Source organism: Haplochromis burtoni, unplaced genomic scaffold (genome assembly GCF_018398535.1).
Source record: "Haplochromis burtoni strain Fernald_Lab_line unplaced genomic scaffold, NCSU_Asbu1 Contig_514, whole genome shotgun sequence".
Lineage (NCBI taxonomy): Eukaryota > Metazoa > Chordata > Actinopteri > Cichliformes > Cichlidae > Haplochromis > Haplochromis burtoni.
The window spans coordinates 121,461-143,064 of NW_024582875.1; the positions used below are offsets into that span (position 1 = coordinate 121,461).

The following is a 21,604-nucleotide window of genomic DNA, read 5'->3' on the forward strand; positions in this document are numbered from 1 at the left end:
TCGCCCCTTATATTCTTTTGCTTAGAAAAATGGGAAATAAGTGCGGGAATTTATTGAAACATGTGCAAACGTACATGTAAAAACAATATATAAGGCAAAAACAGGATGTCTGTGATTCTAATGAGCTTGAAAATCAATATATGGTACGACCTCAAAGTCTAATCACTTTGAGGCAGCTTTCTTGTCATTTCTTTAAGTAGTCTTCAGAAATACTTCTCCAAGCTTCTTGAAGGACATTCAAAGCTCTTCTTGGATGAAACCAGATAAGATTTCAAAATCTTATCTATGTACCTATTTTCAGTGATATCAACAATAATAGCAGGAAATTAAGTAGGCATATAATGAATTTTCTCTTTTTGTTGCCATGTTTTTCAAGTAACCTATATTTGACAACAGCACAATAAAACTGGAAATTCTGTTTTTGGTGTGCCACCCCAATATTTTTAGCGGCCCCTATATGGCCACCAAAAAATTCTGGACGCACCCCTGTTTAAAAACTGTACTTTTCAATATTATTGTCAAATAAGTCGCTCTCCACTTTCGCTGTAGTGAAAGCCGCTGTATTTGACTGAGATAAAAGTGGAGCGCCACTGTCCTCTGCAGATTGAAATCGGCAAAAATCCTCAGAAAAAAGGAAAAAAAATGAGAAAAAAAAAGAGCCCAGAACCGGTTTCCGGACACTCCCGAACATTTACGAAGACAACCTCTTCTTCCCGTCGTCGCGCGCTCCCTCCTCCCCCCTTTCACGCCTAATGTTGCTGTACCTCAAACCCTCCCCCCGTATCAGAGGAGTAGAAACAACAAGCCGCCATTTTGTTTGTGCGGACAGACCGTCAGAAACAGAAGGAGATAACCGAGAGAAGGAGCGACTCCGCGACCCACGACAGCCGCTCCGGGAACCGCCGGGGGACGAAAGAGTGCCCGAATCCTGTCCGTGCTATCCGGGGAGAAAAAGCGTCACGAAAACCGATAAGACGTCAGTGGGGGGAAAACCGAGTCGGTGACATATATATGTGTATATGTATGCATGAGAAGGAAATACTCCGAAAAAATCCAAGGAAGGGGGTGTTTGCGGAGCGGAGACGGGGAGGAGAGGCGGAAGAGGACTGTGTCTCATAACGAGGGGGGGAAAAACCTGCCAAAAAAAGAGAGGAGGGAAAACATCAACATGAAAAATCATAATGTGTCCGTCGCGGAGGAAGGAGAGAGCCCGCATAGACAATTATATAAATAAATTGCTGCCGGGCAGAAGAGAGAGGTGGAAAGAAAGACGGGTTTAAAGAGAAGGGGGGGAAAAATTGCCAGGATCAACGCGGAGGGGGAGCATTCACCATCACAAAGAGTCAATGAGAGGATTTTGTCAGCCAAAAATATTTCAAGGAGGAGGGGGTGTCAACATAATTGTGCCGATCTGAAGCTTTCCGCTTCCGAAATAGCCGTCAGATTTTGATCATTTTTTCTCCAGTCGCCGTTGATCCTCTGCTTTTGCTTCAGAGCTTTTCTTTCTTTTTTCCTCCTCCACGCGTGGCCAAGACATCCTTAAAAGCGACGATATTTGTGACTTAATCTGAGGTTTTTTCTCTCAAGTGTTTTTTTTAAAATACCAGGAGAGGAACCTCTTGTGGAGCACAAGATAAGTAACCCAAAAGACCGTCCTCTGCAAGAGAGGAAAAATACTGATTGGATCAATCTGACTGCCCGCTGATAGGAAATTTGCGCTGTGATCGTCCTCGGGAAGTGTACGGAGAGATAAAGTGTGCATGTGGGGAGATTGCACAAGAACTGTGATTTTTTTCCCCTTCTTTTTTGGTCTTGAAGATCTTCTGTTTGCAGCCGTGCTGACTGCAAGACATCTCGCGCAAGCGGGTTGCAACAACCACTACGTGCAATACGAGTCCTGTTCTTTCTGACTACGGTGCCTTTTGCATGGTCAAACACTTAAGTGCACAAACAAGTCGGCATGTACATGCAGAACACAACGAATTCTATCATTGGGTTATATGTAGTGAGACATATACAGCCGCGATAGACTTATTTTTTACCCGAGAAACCGTAAGCCCGGCGTGTCGTCCTCTCTGTGCAGCTGACTAATTTCTTCAGCTACTTTAAAACTGGTGCAGGTTGTTTGTAGTGCAACTTTAACCGTGTCCACTGCCTTGTTTTACTTCTGAGGGAAATCGGTGGCACTGAGAGAGGTCCGATCAGAGAGGAGGAGAGAAATCTGTTGCATGAGAGAGCTTGGCTCCTGGAGTTAACACAGGAGACTGAAAGAAAGGAGGAAAAAAAACAACTCCTGGCTTCTGTTTGCTGGATCGCAGTTGTCTTTTTTGTGCCCTGACAAATTGCTCTCCACCCCCCTCACCCGGCTTGGAGCGATTCGGATTTGAAACGGAGATTTTCTCCGCCGACTATGCCGGGCAGGACTGAGTACAGCCCGGAGGACAGATCTTGGGACGGGTTTTGTGTCGCAGAAGAGGCTACATGAGGTTGTCAGAGGGCCGCACGCTTGCCTTTTTTGCCGACTCCACCTTCCCACCTCCGCCGCCTCCTCCTCCTGCTGCTGCTGCTCAAATCTGTGAAGAAACAAAATCTCCGACTGGGGAGGGGGACTGATATCTGCAGAGGAATAAAAACGAGAGGGGAGAACTGAAAGAACTCAACACTGCTGTGCCTCTCTCCCCTACCGTCCCCCCCGAGCGGTGGGGGAACGATCAGAAAGGTTTCTTAAAAGGACTGGGAGACGCAAATAAAGGGGGTGGGGGATTGCATTTGCCCTCCGTGGATCTAAAGCGTTTTATTTTTAATTCTTCCAAAAAAATATGGCCGATAATGTTCTGGAGTCCGGCCCGCCTTCAGCCAAGAGGCCCAAGCTGTCCTCTCCTGCTCTCTCGGTGTCTGCCAGTGATGGAAATGGTAAATATTTGGCATGCATTATTAAGGCTGGATAAAATATAAACCAGCTTCACTGTGAGGTGTGTGTAAATTGCCGGTCAGTTTTCGGAGTCCCTGCAGAGTTGCATTAGTTGCTTTGACTGACATGCTCAAAAGTTGCTGCTTGCGAACAGCAACATGTTGTTGTCTTGGGGAGTTTGTTTGTTTATTTTTTAAAGTCTTAATCCGAGAGTTTCTGGCCGCTAATCGGGGAACATGGTAATAGTTGTGGCGACAGGAACAACTTTTCCAGCACTTGTGTTTTGATGCGTTAGCCTCAACAGGCTAGCTAGCAGCAACTATTAGGGTCCACCTCCAAACAATGGAAGAGGCGAGTCAGCCCGGTTTGCTTCAAGTTGTAGAGGTAGTTTTGAATTGAGTAGTTTGAAGAATTAAAGTGCCGACACATTAAGCACCAGGCTTCTTGGATATCCCGATAAAAACTAGAGAAAGATGGGGTTTTTCCGAGGCAGCTTTAAGAGAAAGTGAGGGTAGCCGAGCAGCTAGCTAGTAGCTAGGCAGATAAACCCACCAGACCGGCTCAACTGAGCCCTGCATCTGGTTAGCAAAGACAAAACCTCAATGAAACAAGTCTTTTTGAGTATCAGTCGATAACCAGTGACTCTAGAGAGAGAAATACCATTTGCGGTATGATTATTGTGTCTTTAGCGCTAAGCATACTGGGTTTTTAATAAACTATTGTTATATACAAGCTAGCTATTGTTCGACTTGAATAAGTTAGGCAGAGCGTCCTTGTCCCGCAGAAGTTACAGCTTTGTTAATTTTCTCAATGCTGCCGGGTTTAAACGAAACAGTAAGCAAGCCACAGACTTTGACATATCTTCTTTGGTGCCCTTTGTTCAGAGGCCTTTTTCCTTTTAGCTCTTTGGTCGTACTATCAGAGCCCTTTCTGGTTCTCTGTCCCCATTGTTTGGCTACACGGCGACGCTGCGCCGCACTTGGTGCAGCTCACTTTTTTCTATATAATAACAACAAAGCGTGTCGCAGGCAGAGCAACTGGACGTGTATCACCTCGTATGTGAAGTTGGATCTGTTAGTGCAAATACATTCATGCGAGGCGCAGTGAAATCTTTGGAAGTATTTGATCCAAAAAGTGAGAAGTCATTATGGGAATTTCAAGTTTAGTGAGGTGCCAACAGCTCATAAACTACCATAAAAATGTAGGTAATGCTCTTGTCACTTTTAAATGAAAGTTCTACTTAAAAACAGGTTATGATTTTAATGTGCCTCCTGTTGCAGTAGATATGACTTCCTCCACGTCTCTGCAGTTTGTTCCTCTGAACCATAGAACTGCAGTTCAAATTCACACACCTTCCAAGGTGCTGCACTGTTTACCTCTGCGGCTTCTCGCCTTGTCCCGACTCCATGTGTGGCATCCCACAAACCACAAACTGGGGCTCTGGGGAGAGGTCCAGGCTGTGAGAGGCAGCTAGTGCTGGTCTTGTTTCCTGCCTATACACTCTAATAGTTGATTATTAAAAACAAAACACAAAAACCCTGTTAACAAAATCTCTAGTTTTCTGGCTGGTAATAATTCTGTTTTTCCTCCTGTATGCCTAGATTTCGGTTCACTCTTTGAACTGGAGCATGACCTCCCAGACGAGCTCATCAGTTCTTCGGAATTGGGATTGACTAACGGAGGGGATGCCAGTCAACTCCACAGCAGCCTCGGAGGAGGAGGTGGTCAGGATGCAGCTGCAAAACACCAGCAGCTGTCTGAGCTCCTGCGCGCAGTAGCAGCACCACAGCAGGGTGGCCCCACTTCTAATAGCACGCCATCTGGGGCATCCATGGGGATGATGGGGGGTGTCAGCGTTGCCCCTGGAGGACCTCAAGGCATGCCTCCCCAGAGCCAGCCGCAGCAAACTGGATTAATGCAGCAGGTCGCCATGGTTGGAGCGCACAATCGGGCAGCAGCTATGGTGGGAGCCCAGAAGGGTAATGGTGGACAGCAGCCTCAGCAGGGGCTGATGGGGGGCCAGGTTGTTAATGGCTCACCTAGAATGGGCTACCCCGGCAGTGCTGGCATGGGAAGCAACAGTAATATTTTGCCAGATGGCCTACAACATCAGCAGCAAGGCGGTCAGCAAATGGGAGCCGGGAGTCAGGCAGGGATGAGACCACAGCAGCCTGGAGCACTGAACAAGGTAAGCAGACTCAAAGCAGGTCTCATTTGTGTTTAAAATACTATTTTTCAAAGAGATTGAACTGGTCAAACTGGCAGGTTAAACAGTTTTGGGATGTACCTGTCAGAGTTCAATTCCTCACATGGATATAAACTATGAAAGTTTGAAATTACTGCTGAAGCCTGGAGGTATATGTCTGATTAGAGCATGGAAAGCTGTAGGCAGATGAAGCTGTGCACTTGCCACTCGGATAAAACTACTCATCTCCAGCACAGGTGCAGATAGAAATGCGGTTACATGTTGGATGTACAGCTGCATCACAGTTTACTCTGTGGTATCGATGGTTAACCCACTTGCTGGTGACTTGTTAGCCACATGATGATTGTGATTTTTATTCTAGAGGCGTAAAGACGTTATCGGAAAAGACGGTTAAATAGTTTTAAACAAGGATTACTTCTTTGCGTTAGTTTGCGTCTCTGGGACTTTTTCTCAAGAGTAACAGGCCTGCAGCTTTGTTTCTTTTATTACTTTGACTGTCTCTTATGTGCGCAAAGGAAATCGCACTGTTAAACCCAGTAAATTGCTTTATTTTCTCTCTGAGCTTGTAAGTAGGGATCAGCAGTTCAATTAGACACTTACACATGGCAGCAGGTTACCACCCACCTCACAGTGCTGGTACTAAAGGCTCACTCTCACTGAAGTTTAGGCCGTGATTTGCTGCTGTGATAAGAGAATAGTTTGGCCAGATGCTGAAGACCATCGCTGATACTGAAATTGTTTTCCAAGTCGAAGAGGTGGCAATAAATCATGTCTGTGTCGTTAGTTTATTTTGGAGAGGGAGGTGAAGTACAGTAACCAGACAGTCATGTTATTTAAAAGGTGACTAAATGTGTTTATTGTCTGGTTATAGTACATGTTGTGAAAAGTAAAGTAACCTTTTAAACTGTTTATTATCACACTTCTTTCTTACATTGTCTTGTCTCCTCCTCCCCCTCTTTTCATTTTAAACCCCCTCACCCTTTTCTCCACCGCTCTCCAGATGAATATGATGGCCAACGCGGGCCCCTATGGCGGTCCGTACGGCCAGACCGCTGGCCAGGGGATGCCTGGAGCAGGGCTGGGCCCACAGCTCCAGAATAAAGCAGGCCTCCCCAGCAATATGGCTGCCCAGTTTAGCATGGAGAAGAAGACACCAGCGGGTCAAGGCATGTCTGGGATGGTAGGATTTGTTGGTTTTTCTTCTGTTTAAAACTCTGTAGCCCATATAGGAGCCTTTTGGCCCTTACTGCAAATTAAACACACATTTTAACTCTGAATGATTCAAAGTAAAACCAAATATTGAATGAGATTCAGATTGGAAGAAAAAGTGTTGAGGGTATTTCACAGTCATCCTTACTGTATAAATATATCCTTTGAAAGGCTGAAAACCAACTATCGTTGCTTCCGGTGCTTTTTTCCCTCCAATATTGACAACTGGCAAATGTATGGAGGTGGAAAAGTAGACGCCAGAAAGCCTAAACTTTTTACCTTATTCTTTACAGATCTGCTTCTGTAACTTTACATTGCTATATATGATTGCACAGCTTTTGAGATTTGCCATTTGCAACACATCCTATCAGAGGCGATTAGATGATGTGTCTTATAAACTAGATCAGTTTGAGAGCCAGATGGGAATTTGTTTTATTTTGTGCCTTTAATTACTCAGAAAGGCAGTGTCCAGATGAGCATTTTTTTTTGTTTCAAATATTGGCCTTTCACTGGCAGTCGTACAAGAAGTCTTTTACTCCCTTCCATTGACACTGAGCCTTGCTGACACATAATAATAATAATTTTTAAAAACTCGCATGACTCGACCTGAAATGATTTTATTTATTTATTTCCCCCCAAAACTTTCCCTTATCCCCATCGTAGTACAGCTCGAGGTTTCCGTCACAGTTTTCAGGTACCTTTTAAAACGTCTGCCGATAATGACAAATTTGCTCAAGCCTGCTGATTTCTGGCTGCACATTTCCAGGGTTCGTGTAAAAGTCTTCTCTGTTAAAATTTTTTTTTTGTTTTAAGTTGTCTACAAACCACGCTGAACAAATAATTAACACCATCTGTCATACTCCCTGACAGAGTTGCATTTATTAAGTCAGTGCAAGAAATATACTGCAAGTTAGTGCAGCTAAGCTGTGATTTTTATGTGCTGGGCTTTTCCAAAGAAAACTGACACGTCACTGGGGAGAGGGGGTTTAAAAGTTTTGAATGTCATTTTTTCCCATTTTTGTTGGTGCGTTGTCAGACTGGGATGGGGTCATATTTCTGACTCGATCTCAGCACCCAGTCTCCACACTTGGCTTCAGTTAGCTTGTAGGTCTCATTGATGACTTCCAGTTTGTTTTTGGTTTGTCATTACCTCTTTAGAAAAGATGGGCTGCCTCTGCTAAATGACTGTGTCCCGTGTTATCTTAATCAACACAGTTGTGGTGGAGAGAGTTTTTGGTAAATAAGTAGCTCAGATCACCTTTATAATAATCCCACCTATCTCACAGAGATGAATCATCATAAAGATCAGCCAAAAGCCTCAGGAGTGTAGTGTCAGATAGCAGTGACTCACTGCAGGTTGTTAACTTGGTCTGTGTGTTTGAGTGTAAGAGCTGCCCCCAATTTTTGAGTTCATTCACATTTCCAATTAAATGAGCAGGTGGATGTTCTGCACTGATCATCATTAGCCAAGAGAGATGATCAGAAGTCAGCTGGGCGCTGTCACCTGCTCTGCTGCGGTTACATTACAGAGTTACTTATTATGCTGTATACCATTTGGCTCTAATTAAAAACTTGCCTTTTTTTGTGCTTTTCAGCAGGCTCGTTCGTGCTTTAGATTCTTCTGCTGTATTTAATTATTAAATAGCTGAAAGCATTATTCAGAAGTAGACTTTTTCCTCATTTCTTCCCATATTAGTTTACTGATTGTTGAATCAAGTACCTGATCTTACCGAGTGTATTAAACTTCTGAAACTTATGGAAAAAACTGCAGTTTCAAAGATCCATGCTCGGAGACTTCTTGCAGCATGGATCTTTAGCTGCTAGGTGCTCAACTGTTATAAGATTGGTTACTGAAAGTGATCATTTTGTGGTGGATAATTCTTTCTAATGTGGCCTGTGCCTCTTTTCTACTCTCCATCCTAAGACGACTCCTCAGCAGCAGCAGCCTGGACCAGTTGGCGGTGTGTCGGTCAGCGGGGCAGCAGCAGCAGTGGGAGGGGTGCAGGTTGGACTCAATGCTGTGGGGGCGGGACCCGGCGCCACACCTCCTACTGCAGACCCCGAGAAGCGGAAGCTGATTCAACAGCAGTTGGTCCTCTTGCTGCACGCGCACAAATGCCAGCGGAGGGAGCAGGCCAACGGAGAGGTACGACAGTGCAACCTGCCTCACTGTCGCACCATGAAGAACGTGCTGAACCACATGACTCATTGCCAGCTTGGCAAGTCCTGCCAGGGTGAGTCTGCTGAATTACACCGATGGCTAGTTTATATGGTGTGTGGTTTATCTCATAAACACGATGGTGTCATGCATCTGCAACACTTTTTTTCCCCTTCTCTTGTTCTTTTACATATTTTCTTTTAATCCCTGTTGGTTTGCCTCCCAGTTTTTCTCTATCAGGATGAGTTATTTTCTCTTCAGCTGGCTGTTTTACTGTAATTCCTCTCCTTGTCTCACCGAGTCTCCATCTGGACGTAGTTTTGTTTTACTGAGTGACTCATATAATAAGTTATTACCTTTTGGCTCTTATTTTGCTTTTTTGTTCATCCTTGTCATGTTAATCATCTCTTGCCTTCACTCTTCACACACCGTTTCCCTCCACTTGCTCTCCCATCTTTTTTACTCTTCATCTTTTATTTCCTTTTCTAAAACATTTCCTCACTCTTGTCTTCTCCTCCAGTGGCGCACTGTGCCTCATCCAGACAGATCATTTCTCATTGGAAGAACTGCACACGACACGACTGTCCTGTCTGTCTGCCACTGAAAAATGCTGGGGACAAGAGGAATCAGCAGCGTGAGTCCTTTTCAGACTTTGGCTGTATCTGCACATTAATTCCTTAATTAATTATTATTTCTAATTTAAACAAAGTGCATCACAGTGGGCTAGAATTCACGATACTCATCTCTCGTTATCTCTGTTTCTTTCTCCTGTTGCCACAGCTCTGGGCAACAGTGCTGGGGTGGGTTTAGTGAACTCCTTGGGTTCAGGTGTGCCAGGAGGACAGTCCAACGCACCGAACCTGAACCCTCCCAACCAGATCGACCCCAGCTCCATAGAGAGAGCCTATGCTGCACTGGGCCTCACTTACCAGGGCAACCAGATGCCACAGCAGCCGTCGCAGGCCAGCGTGCCAAACCAGGGGCTGCAGGGACAGCCCGGGATTAGGACTGTAAACAGCATGGGTTAGTATATAGAAACCTGCTAGGAATATGATGTCCTTAACCTTTGGGGAACAACTTAAGCAGCCCTGTAATGTTTAAGTAGAGCTTTTCGGAAACTTCGAATGAGCTGTTTAAAGTTGTTCAGAACTTCTCATCAGTTGCTGGCGCTGCCTCAGGTGTTATGAAAGAGGCCTAAACATGTAACTTTACAAGTCTTTGGTGAATGCTGAGTGTTCTTTAGTTCCTCCTTAATCTTTTACAGTTCTCCACTGAAGTTTAATTTACATTTCAGTGACGCTGAATGCAACAGTCTATGCTAACATCGTTTGTATTTCTTCCCCGCCTATATTCACACTGTACTTAACAATCCAGACACAAGTACACTTCAGTTTGTCTGGGCATCTCGGCTCCACTCACTCACTCACTCACTCACTCACTCACTCACTCACTCACTCACTCACTCACTCACTCACTCACTCACTCACTCACATACATACTTTCAAGGAGTGTTTTTTTTAGAGCACAATGTGATTTTTGTGGCTCAAGCTGAGACGTTTTTATAAACGGTGAGAAACGGTCTTTTCACGTGCCTTAAAGGTTTGCTAATTATTTAACAGTGATTTCCATGGTGCCAGCTGTCATTGTAAAAGCGTGACGTTTTTATGCTTTGGCGTGGTTAGCGATCACACCAGATGCGTACCATATATGGGTCCAACTGAACCGTGTACTGGGATCGGTGCGCAGTGATCGCACTAGTCAGACCAACCTGGCTTTATCAGACAAATGTGATAGGGCACGATATAGACAGTGTAGTGTGAGTACACTCTAAAATCTAAGGTAAACAGTCTACTTCCTATTTTCTATTCTAACTCCAAAACCCTCTCTTTCCAGGGGGAAACTCTATGGGAGTGAACGGTGGAGTTGGGGTGCAGACCTCCAACCAACATTCCTCGCTACTGCCAGATGCCATGTTGCACAACTGTATGAACGCGCAGAGGTCAGACTGCCTTTCATTGGCCACATCTATTTACTACTTTTTCATTCGGGTTGCGCTGGCTGAGACCTTAACTATAACTCATCTGTCATTTCTCTCAGTCTGATGAATGATGGTGTGGGGAGCCTTGGTTCCTTGCCCACGGCTACTTCACCTTCTGCTGGAGGCATGAGGAAGTCTTGGCATGAAGACATCACACAAGACCTCCGCAACCACCTTGTCCACAAGCTGTGAGTCTGTCATGTCCTGCAAACGTTCCAACAGAACAGAGGCAATGAAATGAATAAACAAGTTATTTCCAACAGTCGGTGTAAACGTAATTGAAGATGCACATTTTTCCTTTTCGTTTGTGGGTATCTGAGCAGTGTGCAGGCCATCTTCCCCACTCCTGACCCAGCTGCACTGAAGGACCGGCGGATGGATAATCTGGTGGCTTACGCTCGAAAAGTAGAGGGGGATATGTATGAGTCAGCCAACAGCAGGGTAAGAATCCAGTGTGACTATTAGTTGGCAGATATAGAAAAAATAACTTTACATACATTAGTGTTATGTGCTGTTGGGATTTATCCTGTAAAATCCGTTTGCTGCGACTCTTCTAGGCGGAGTACTACCACCTGCTGGCAGAGAAGATCTACAAAATCCAAAAAGAGCTGGAAGAGAAGAGAAGGACGCGGCTCCAGAAGCAGGGCATCATGCCTGGCCAGCCTGGCATACCCTCTGCGGGCCTCCCACAGGGGCCTCCTGGCATGGGACAACCTCCCATGCCGCCGGGGCAACCACCTAGTGAGTAAACATTATGTTATTACCTCAGTCAGACACTCGTCTACAAATACTGCTGGCATACAAATAATCAAACTGATTGCCACCTGTCACATCTTTGCCTGGTACAAGATACAAAACACAAAATTTCCTTCTCAAAAATGAAATGTAGTCCAGAGGCAAAGGTGTAATTTTGAAGTAGGAAAGGAGCTCACTTTGATTCCTCGTTATTGCTCTGTCAGATGGGCCTCACGTTGATCCATCCATGGTCAGACCACCCGGCCCCAATCAGATGGTCAACAGGATGCAGAATCCAGCAGGTACACAAGTATAATTGACTTAAAATCAATGGATTCTTGAGTAAATGTCATATACTGTATTTATTTTAGACAGGAGTTCTAGACCAGTATTTAAAAAATTTAGAAATCAGGAAGTAGATATGGCTTTTCCCCATTGTGGAAATGTTTAGCAGAGAGCTACATTAGAGGGTTGGTTCACCCAAATTATGTGCAGATATTTATTTCTTTCTCTCTGCTGCCATCCCAAATCATCAGAGGTGAGCCGAATTTTGTTTGTGGTTTTCATTTTTGCCATTTTTTTTTTTGCCAGCAGTTTATGTTAAATCTTGTTAAGCAAAGTCTGTAGCTTTTTATTTTTGTTAATTCAAACTTTCTACCAAAAAAAATGACCTTATATAAACTGCTGATAATCTATATTATTAATATGGTTATCACTCTAATCTTTGTGAACCAAGGCTTAAACATCTTCAGAAAAAGTTTGAGCCAAATTTAAATGAGATTACACGCTGCCACGACCAGGAAATACTTACTCTTTATATCACTTTCATTAATATGTCTGCATAATCCAAACAGTGCAAGTTACAGCAATGCCCAGTGAAAAGTGTTTTCACAGGCCTCGATTTTGTCCTTTTTTTTTTTTTTAGGAATGAACCAGTTTGGTCAGATAGGTGGGATGCAGTCGATGGGTCAGAGGTCGACGCCTCCTCTTGCTCCGCTGAACCAGGTTGGCATCACTGTTGCATTCTCTGTCATTTGGGTTCATATGAATATCATTTATTGACTCATGTGCTGTGAAAAGCTCTAACTGCAGTAGAAGAGCTTACATGAGACTTTACGTGACTTGTTTTGTTTCCAGATGGGTATGGGAACAACGAGGATGAGTCAGCCTAACGCCACACCGTTACAGAACCAGTACCTCCCTCCAGGCCAGTTTCCTGGGTCCAGTCCAGGACTTGGTCCTGGTGCTGGTGCCGTTGGTATGAATCAGTCAGGAACACAGAATGCTGTGCATGCGGTAAGGACTGAGTTGAAGAGTGACATTACTTTGTAACAAGTTTAGAATGATCAAGTTTCAAAGAGGATGACTAAACATTATCCTGTGTCCTACTCTCTGCATCAGAACCAGATGTCAACACCGCCATCCCACCCAGCCAGCAGCCCCGCTCCCCAGTCCGCCCCTTCTGTTCCAGGCTCTGGAGCCCCCGTAGGCTCTATGGGGTCTGTGAATGCTGGTGGCACTGGGTCTCTGCCTAACCTGCCTCCATCCTCCAACCAGTCCAACGCTTTCCCTCATTGTCCGCCTATGCGAACAAACTCCCCGTCACCAGCACGCAGCTTAACACCTCAACCCCATCAGACGCCCCCGAGGTTACCTGGTTGTCAGACCCCGCAGCCGCAGACCCCCAGCACACCCCAGCTGCCCCATCCCCAGCACCCTCAGCAGCAGCAACAGCAAGCCCCGCAGCCGCAGCCATCAGTGCACACGATGAACTCTGAGAAAGCTAATCACCTTCAACAGCAGACACTTGGGGACATGGCCTCCTCGGGCCCTCAAACAAATCAGACTTCTTCAGTGCTGAATCAGAATGCTCACGTGCCATCACAGCAGCCACAGACCCCGGTGAGCAGATTAGAGTCTTTCTTTCTTTGTCTGCTCTTACTCCACATTCTTTCCCTAAGACTAAGTTTTGTGAGCCTTTCGTTTTGAATTGGTTCCCTATCTGACTCTTATTTTTTTGTACTCACAGGAAATATGGGGAAAAAATCATCATGTTTAGTTTTAGCAGATGACTGTGTAAACCCAACATAACATGGCACGTGTCCCGTTTGTGATTTCTAACTTGCCTTTTCTAAACCTCACTCCATCTCTGCCTGCTCTGCCTCAGCTATCTGCGAAGCCTTCTCTGACAGCAGATGGTCAGGTTTGCTCTCCAGCATCAGTCACCAGCAGCACTGATCCCACCTCTCAGCTCGCTTCAGCCAACGGCCCTGCTCCCAGCCAGGAAGATGTGAAAATGGAGGTGAAGAAACAAGAAGAGGACGACGAAGGAGCCGATGCTCAAGGAGACGGCAAGGGGAAGATGGGAAAGGGTCAAGCTGATGTGAAGATGGAGGAGAAACCAGAGGTGAGGCTCTTCAAAATGAACTTCCTGATGTTTTATTTTAGTCTTCTTTTAGTCTTCATTCTGATAAAGAAATTTGTTAACTGACACACAAACCTTTTCTCTCAGATAAAGAAAGAGAAGCCATCAGGAGACGGGTGTAAAGGAGAGCCCATGGACACGTCTTCATCTTGTGTGTCATCGTCAGTAGTGAAAAGTGAAGACAAGAAGCCAGAAGTGAAGAAAGAGGAAGGGTCAGGGTCAGCAGCCACCAACAGCTCCCCAGCTAACACTCAGAGCAAGAAGAAAAGTAAGCGTCCACTGTTGTCTTTGTTAGTGATTAACAGCTGTAGCATCTCCACAGTGACAGCTGTGTTACCACAAACTGTGACTCATGTGAAGCACTGTCATAGAGAAATAAGTTGAAATCACATGAATCTACTCGAGGAGAAAGATGAACTGCTGTGAACTTTATCATTGTTTCTGACAGTGCTGGCCTGTGAATGTGAAGTAGCGAAGGCTGTCGTAGCTTATTAACAGTGTTGTGCATCATACCACAGAATAATATGCAAAACATTGCATTATGTATGAGTGGTAGGCTCACGCAAGCTGTTGCTTAAGCCTGCACCCATTATTCCTGAATTATAGTGGTTCTGTTCTTTCCCCCCCTTTTTAGGAAATATTGCCCCCCCCCCCCAATCAGACAGAAAGAAAATGAACAATGAATAAATTACGGAATAAACACACAGAGCTGGAAATGAGCACAAGACGTCCTATTTTAATAATGCAGTTGGGTGGGGGGGGGTTACTGACCGCTCCCTGATCCACTCCCTGACTGATTCTCCTTTTCCAGTTTTTAAGCCCGAGGAGCTGCGTCAGGCTCTGATGCCCACCCTGGAATCTCTGTACCGGCAGGACCCGGAGTCCCTTCCCTTCCGTCAGCCGGTGGACCCCCAGTTACTGGGAATACCCGTACGTATTCGAACTAGTAACAAAACTAACCTGGTAAGGGACTGCACTGGCTGCCATTTTGCTTCAACTCCTCTCAAAATTTAGCTTATTTTTGTTTTTGTTTCTTCCATCTTAAATATTTTTCTTTCTCATACTTTTCGTATTTTTTTTCCACACTTTAATTTTACTTTGTACTCTTACCTCAATGTTTTTTTTTTTGTTTTTTTTTTTCCCCCCCACTGCATGTCATAGGTTTACGTGTTTGTATTTGTATGCTACTTTTTGCCATTTGTAAATGAAAGCAGTGGCTCTTATGAATGCAAATTTAATATGAAACAACATCAAAAGGTATTAACAGCTGAAATGTATTTTAACTCCATATTTAAAAACTTCATAATATAAGAAAAAAAAAAACGGTTGAAAGAATATTACACATACCTAAAAATAAAGACTTTGCACGGGATACACTCTGGATGATTTGCAGTTCACGAGCCAGTTGCTTTCATTTATGTATTTTAATTTGTTGCCATTTGACATCAAGTTTTAAAGTTGCATTGCTTCAAAAAATGTTTTTTTTAATATATCATCATCATCATCATCATCGTGGTAGTGTCCCATTGCTAGCTTTCTAGTTCAGTTCCTCACCAGTAGTAGTGTAACGGTGTTCAGGTGGGCAGTGTGTAGAGGTGGGAGACCTTCAGTGGGTCCAATTTGGAGGGAAGACTACTTGATAAGATTCAGGATGTTTTTACTCTGAATCGGAGCAACTGTGTCTGTCCTCCCACTGCAAATATGAACATTAATAAACAGCAGTGATTAACAAGCCTGTTGGCTCACATCTCCTTCTGGAGCACCCACATTCAAGGGATGTAACTTTCTGCTGCTGAATAACCATTCAGCTCTTTTTTTTCTTTTTTCTTTTTTTTTTTTTGGGGGGGGGAATGTAACTTACAATAGTTTGGATTAATAAAAAACAAAATATAGCACATTGCTGTGATATATATTCGGCCCTGTAATAGAAATTAGGCACTGCTTGTTTGTTTTCATCAGGTTTTTTTTCCTCTTGTGAGTGTTTTCACTCAGAGCCGATGGACCTCCTTTCTTGTTGGTTCCTTTCTTCTGACACCCCTCTCTGCCTTTCAAACTGTGCTTTAGTTTGAGGAGAAGCAGAATGCCTAAGACAGGAAAAGAAAAACAACCCAGAGAGTCGTCCCTCCTCTCACACTCACTTGCTTCACCTCAGCCCTGTTGATTTTAACTCAGCCAACATATTGCCGCTCGTGCTGCTAGCATAGCTGACGCCGACCACTCGGCTGCTAGAAACAGTTTATCTCTGTCTGCCTTGTTGCTTTTGCCGCTGCTCTATTCTTCTTGGTTTTGCACCCTGATCACAACCCAGAGACTCATTTTCCCCCCGGCTGTGTGGCAAAATGAGCCGACATACTTCCCAAAGCAAATTGATAAATAATAATTTTGCAGTCACATTACTGGGTGTCATTTGCATTATGTTTACATGTCATCTTTAGGTAGTGTTTAAATGGGTGTATGAGCTGACAGCACAGACAGGGACTTGACTTTTAAAGTACGGTGCAAGGCAGAGAGCTGGAGGGCAGAAGTTGTCATGTCTCTCTGTTTGCACGCGAACCTTCTTCTCTACAGCGCTCAACAACATTGTCCCCCTGCACCCTCTTCTCTCCCTACTCTGGTCCCACCTGGTTGACTGCGACGCCATCATCGCACCTTCACCTGATGACCACGACGACGATGACCTTGATCGTACTCTTTTTTTTTTTTTTTTTTTTTTTTTCCCCCCCCCCCATCTCTCAAACTCTTCCCTTGGGTGATCAAATGCTCCCACATCTCGCTGCTCTTTCCTTTCTCCCTGCTTCTAAATCTTTCTCAACTACCTGAACTTTACATTGACTTGCCATTCTTACCTGGACGGCGTCCCTTCCAAACCAGGACTACTTTGACATCGTGAAGAACCCCATGGACCTGTCGACCATCAAGCGGAAGCTGGACACGGGGCAATACCAGGAGCCGTGGCAGTATATAGAGGACATCTGGTTGATGTTCAACAACGCCTGGCTGTACAACCGCAAAACCTCCCGCGTCTACAAGTACTGCTCCAAGCTGGCTGAGGTGTTCGAGTCGGAGATTGATCCCGTCATGCAGGGCCTGGGGTACTGCTGTGGGAGGAAGGTGAGGCAGAACCATGTTTTTATCGTTCCTGTGTGTCTGCAGGTGTAGACTAATAAGTGAAAAACTTTATCTACCATTTCAAACCTGCTGAATAGAACCTTTTTTGTTTTGAATCTAGTTGAGCTTCAGGTAGTTTCCAGAGTGGGTTTTCTTATTTCAGTTTGGTTTTTGTTGTTTGAAAATGTTGCATTTTAGTTTTTATTAGGTTCAGTGTTAACCTTAGTCTTTTTAATGATTACCATATGTCAGAGGCAGGTATTGCAATAAAAACACAACTTTTTAAACACATACTTGTTTTTTGTAACCAAACTATCAGATACTAAAACTAAAGATTTTTCCTGCATTTTAATTTTCGTTTTTGAAGTTCACAAAGTCGTTTCAGTTTTATTTTATTTAAAGTCTAGTTTTTATAGTTATTTTGGTTAACTAAAATGTTTTTTTTTCACATCTTAATATTAGTTTTACTTTAGTTTTAGTTAATTATAATAACCTTAGTTCTCTCCACTCAGACAAATCCTCCACATCACTGCGTGGATTAGGATATAGGATTAGAAGAAGCTGAAAAGGGAGCAAAGAAATGTAATGTGTTAGTTAGTTTTGAATTCAGATAAGTTGTCCCCTGGTTGCCATTGGAGACAAAGACCCCGAAGTCCATCTTCTCTTTTTTTTTTTTTTTTTTTTTTTTTTTTTTTACAGTCTGTGACTTTATGTAAACCTAGTACATCTAGTGTTAGTGTGTGTTTTTAAACATTTATTCATATGAGATTTCTTTTTGTCTCCTCATTGCAGTTTGAGTTTTCCCCCCAAACGCTATGCTGCTATGGAAAACAGTTATGCACCATCCAACGTGACGCTGCTTATTTTAGCTACCAGAACAGGTAAGGGCTGTCGGCAGAACTTGGTTCTCATTTCTTTTTTTTCTTTTTTGCTGTGACAATGCAGACAGTGAGATCACCTCGTATGTGTCGTGTTGTATTCCTCACACTGATATTTCCTACAGCATAGCATCAATCAGTCAGTTCAATCACAGATGAGTTTTAATTTGGCTTCAAATGGTTACCCTGGCACCATCTCCATACTTCACCACTTTAATTTCCATGTTGTTGTCATTCATAAAGTGGGCTCCTGTCGTCCTGCACAGTTCCTCTTTTTTAAAATTTGTTGCACCACTGTTCTCACAACCAAGTTGATTTCACATTTTCTAAAATGTACCGTCATGAGCAGAGTGGGAGGAGGTGGTGGTGGTGTCATGCTCGTCACCAGAAGAAAGGTTCCCACTTTATAAATGACCAGAAAGGATGATGGGTCTCTGTTGCTTTACCATTTAATAATTTTTTTTTTTTCCTCATCCACCTTTTCATGTATGGAGACTCCTCACTCCCTTCCTCCTCCACAGCTCCTAGTGGTCTCTCATGTTGCTGTAATGTTGTTGTTGTTGTTGTTGTTGTTTATCACTGAACGTCTGATGCTAATCTTTGCTTTGCCTTGGCTCTCTGTCCTCTGTTGGTTGTTGTTCACATCCTTCTCCTTCCATGCTCCTCGACCCCTCCTCCCTCTGTCCCTCCCTTCATCGTCTCCGTCTGATCTGTAACGTTTTATTTCACGCTTTTTTTTTAAATTTTTTTTTTTTTTTTAATATTCATTTTGACCTCCCTTTCCCCGTCTCCCTCCTCCCTTTTCCCTTCCCTTCTCCTTCCCCTCTCTCCCTCCTTGTGTTCTTTTAACGCTTGTGATGTCTGCATTGGCCTGCTTTGGTGTGACCAATCATCCACTCCGAAATTTACGCGCAAAATCAAAACACCCGCCCACACAAAAACCCTGCATCACGATTGGCTGCCGGCGACGACCTACCTTGCCCTCTGCCTCCTCCTGTGTGTCCACCCCCTGGCCTGTCCTGCCCTGATTGGCGGCTGCTTCTTCGTGCCCTCTCTGTGATTGGCTGTGCTGATGACGAACGGTGTAGTTCACCAAAATATGGGCTTCTTGCTGACAGGTATCACTTCTGTGAGAAGTGTTTCAACGAAATCCAAGGCGAGAGTGTCTCCCTGGGGGATGACCCCTCCCAGCCTCAGACGTGAGTACCATCACATTGTCTCCTTCATGCAACGCACAACACAAGACAGCTTGCTTCATCTCAGAGGTCCTTGTGTAATGCTTGAAAACCACTCCTTTTCTTTAGGCTATCAAATATATTTGTGAATTTATTGAAAACTAATTGGAAACTTTATTTTGTTTTAGTTTTTTTTTTTTTTTAAGAAGAAATGCTTCTGTCCTCCTGAGTGAAACACAGTTCAACACACAGATTTTGATAGGGTTGTTGTGAATGCAGTGAAAAGACTATTGTGCAAGCGACCAGCGCTAAATTACGTCACGAAAATATAATTTAGTGATCAAAAATACAGTTTAAAAGTTAGTTTGTGTCCTCTAAATGGTATCATCAGTGTCTCCCAACACTGCAGAGCAGCTTTTCTGCAGCGATGCCTCCGCAGAGGAACATCTTTGGAAATAAAACTGCACAAAAAAAAGGCACTCAAATGTTTCCTGTTGTGTACACCTATAGCTGAGCTGCAGTTTTTTGTTTGTTTATTTGTTTTGTTTTTAGTTCCTCAAGCTGCTTTTTCTTAATTAATGTTACTGTTGTAAAAGCATTGCATTTTTATTAGTGGCGCCACACTGTAGTGATTCATTCATTTGCTTAACACACATAAGATTCCAGTTCAAGATCGGGAGGACTTCTGGTGTAAAATCTGATGAAAGAAGCTTCACTTCTTTCCTTTTTTATAATTTAAGTCTTTGTTTCTCTTAGGTGTGGATTTGTTGCTCGTCTGTATTTGATATCACTGTAACATAATCGTCCTGCATCTTTCTGTTAGCCAAAATGAGAACCAATGCCACACACTTATCACACATGGTAGTAAACTGAGCTCAGCCTGGGCAAAACATTCGCTAAGTGGCATCTTGCAGCTTAGGAAACAGGCTGCAGATTTTACTGATCAAATGAATAATGGAATAATCAGTCACAAAGTTCTAGTCCTGATATTTATTGACCCAGTTGTTGAATGAGCGAGAAAATGGTCCAGATAATTAACAGTAAGTCCTGTAGGATTAAACAGTGTTGAGCTGCACAGGATTAGTTTGTGGCGGCTCTGTGGGTTAGAAGAGCTTCCTATTATTGCTTTGTCTTCCATGACAGATGATCAGGATGAGAGCATGTAGAGGGGAAGTGTTGAGACAGTGGGCACATTTTGAATTTGTTGTAAACGTTTCCGAATGAAGGAAACGCAGCCTGCAGTCTGCAGAGGGCTGAGTTGATTACAGCTGGTTCTTTCTGATTTTTCCCACAGCTCCATCAACAAAGACCAGTTCCAGCGGAAGAAGAACGACACGCTTGACCCCGAGCTGTATGTAGCCCTTCTTCACTCATTTGAGAGCCATTATTGTGTTAAAGGTTCTCGAGGAATCAAGCGGGTTATTTCCTCGGGTGTGATGTTTTCACTGTACTAACTTTTGAACGTCTGTCTTTTGTCTCCTCGCGCTCTCCCCGCTCAGACTTGTGGAATGTATCGACTGCGGCCGTAAAATGCACCAGATCTGCGTCCTCCATAATGAAACCATATGGCCGTCAGGGTGAGCCAGCTATCACAGACACACACGCGAACACACACGCTCTCTGCACAGTGCATTGCGTGACTGGGTCTGGAATATAATCTCCATTCTTTTTTTTAACTAAAATCACTTAATATGCCCAACTACAAATGTTGGGTCTGACATTCACTTTTCCAGCTGCTACTGATTTAAAATAGGTTTTAAATCTCAAACGCTACATCGGGGTGGGGGTGTCAAAAATGCCTGACAGCGTGGCGGCAGTCCCGTAGCAAAGACACTCATTCCTCCAAGATTGACCTCCCTACATGTGTGGTCTGTTTTTAATTGAGAGATGTGAGTGATTTCCCACTCATTAGAGTTGTTTAAAGAAAGGAGGACTAGCATGAAAGGCCGAGTCATGTCTTGATTAGAGCCGCTTTGTCACTGTCACTGCTGATTATTGTGACAGAGCTGATGGTAACCAACAAATCTAACCGTTGAATTTTCACTTCCAGATTTGTTTGTGACAGCTGTCTCAAAAAGGCCAATAAGACACGGAAAGAAAACAAATACGCCGCCAAAAGTAAGTGGAATAAAGCTGGGCTCGTCTAATGCTTAGTCCTTACACCTCTGCTTCTCTTCTTCGCCCTACCCACATATTTTTAATAAAGCACCTGTTTGAGAGAGGCAACTAATCAGAAGAAAATTGGCTCGGACAATTATTTTGATCGGTGCTGAGATTTGTGATTATGTGTCAGGATTGGTCATTGATTTTTATATATTTATTGTAGTGACAAATGTTTTTATTGCACTGTCACATAAACATAACACTGCGTTCACACTGTTATAACACTGGTGTGCTACATTCCTGCTAATGTACAAATCTTCTCTTCACATGAATTCAATGCCTCTCTTAGAAGATAAATGAAAAATGTATATAATTTAAAAAATGTACCAAAACTTGCCACAGAATAAAATCAATGTTGACTGTCTTTATGTTTACATTATGCTACATCACTGTTAAACAATCTTGATAAATAATCTAGACAAATAAGGTTTGTGTCACCGGCAGTAAGGATTGATTTACTTCCACTAATATACGTTTCAAGCGCAAGCATGAATAAAACCTTCAGTATATATATATATATATTTTTTCATCTTTATTGTCGTGAAATATTGTGATATAATTTCAAGGCAATATCAGCCACCCTCTACTTCCTCATTTA

General features: G+C 43.6%; 1 protein-coding gene across 4 annotated transcripts in view; it reads left to right on the forward strand.

The window, feature by feature from the left end:
- Positions 1-751: 751 nt before the first annotated feature.
- ep300b (E1A binding protein p300 b) overlaps positions 752-21,604 on the forward strand; it is a 31,401-nt gene continuing 10,548 nt past the window's right edge. The window contains exons 1-23 of one of the 4 annotated variants that reach the window (XM_005947007.3): positions 752-2,913; positions 4,513-5,099; positions 6,118-6,297; positions 8,251-8,560; positions 9,005-9,118; positions 9,265-9,507; positions 10,378-10,483; positions 10,582-10,710; positions 10,846-10,963; positions 11,080-11,263; positions 11,482-11,559; positions 12,183-12,262; positions 12,395-12,553; positions 12,659-13,159; positions 13,425-13,664; positions 13,770-13,950; positions 14,494-14,645; positions 16,554-16,793; positions 17,583-17,671; positions 18,757-18,867; positions 20,138-20,194; positions 20,343-20,420; positions 20,894-20,961. In XM_005947007.3, the coding sequence (XP_005947069.1) occupies positions 2,820-2,913; positions 4,513-5,099; positions 6,118-6,297; positions 8,251-8,560; positions 9,005-9,118; positions 9,265-9,507; positions 10,378-10,483; positions 10,582-10,710; positions 10,846-10,963; positions 11,080-11,263; positions 11,482-11,559; positions 12,183-12,262; positions 12,395-12,553; positions 12,659-13,159; positions 13,425-13,664; positions 13,770-13,950; positions 14,494-14,645; positions 16,554-16,793; positions 17,583-17,671; positions 18,757-18,867; positions 20,138-20,194; positions 20,343-20,420; positions 20,894-20,961 (4,099 nt within the window). In that variant the 5' untranslated portion in view covers positions 752-2,819. The remainder of the gene's footprint in view (positions 2,914-4,512; positions 5,100-6,117; positions 6,298-8,250; positions 8,561-9,004; positions 9,119-9,264; positions 9,508-10,377; positions 10,484-10,581; positions 10,711-10,845; positions 10,964-11,079; positions 11,264-11,481; positions 11,560-12,182; positions 12,263-12,394; positions 12,554-12,658; positions 13,160-13,424; positions 13,665-13,769; positions 13,951-14,493; positions 14,646-16,553; positions 16,794-17,582; positions 17,672-18,756; positions 18,868-20,137; positions 20,195-20,342; positions 20,421-20,893; positions 20,962-21,604) is intronic. The other 3 variants (XM_005947008.3, XM_005947009.3, XM_005947010.3) reach the window with 3 other exon arrangements.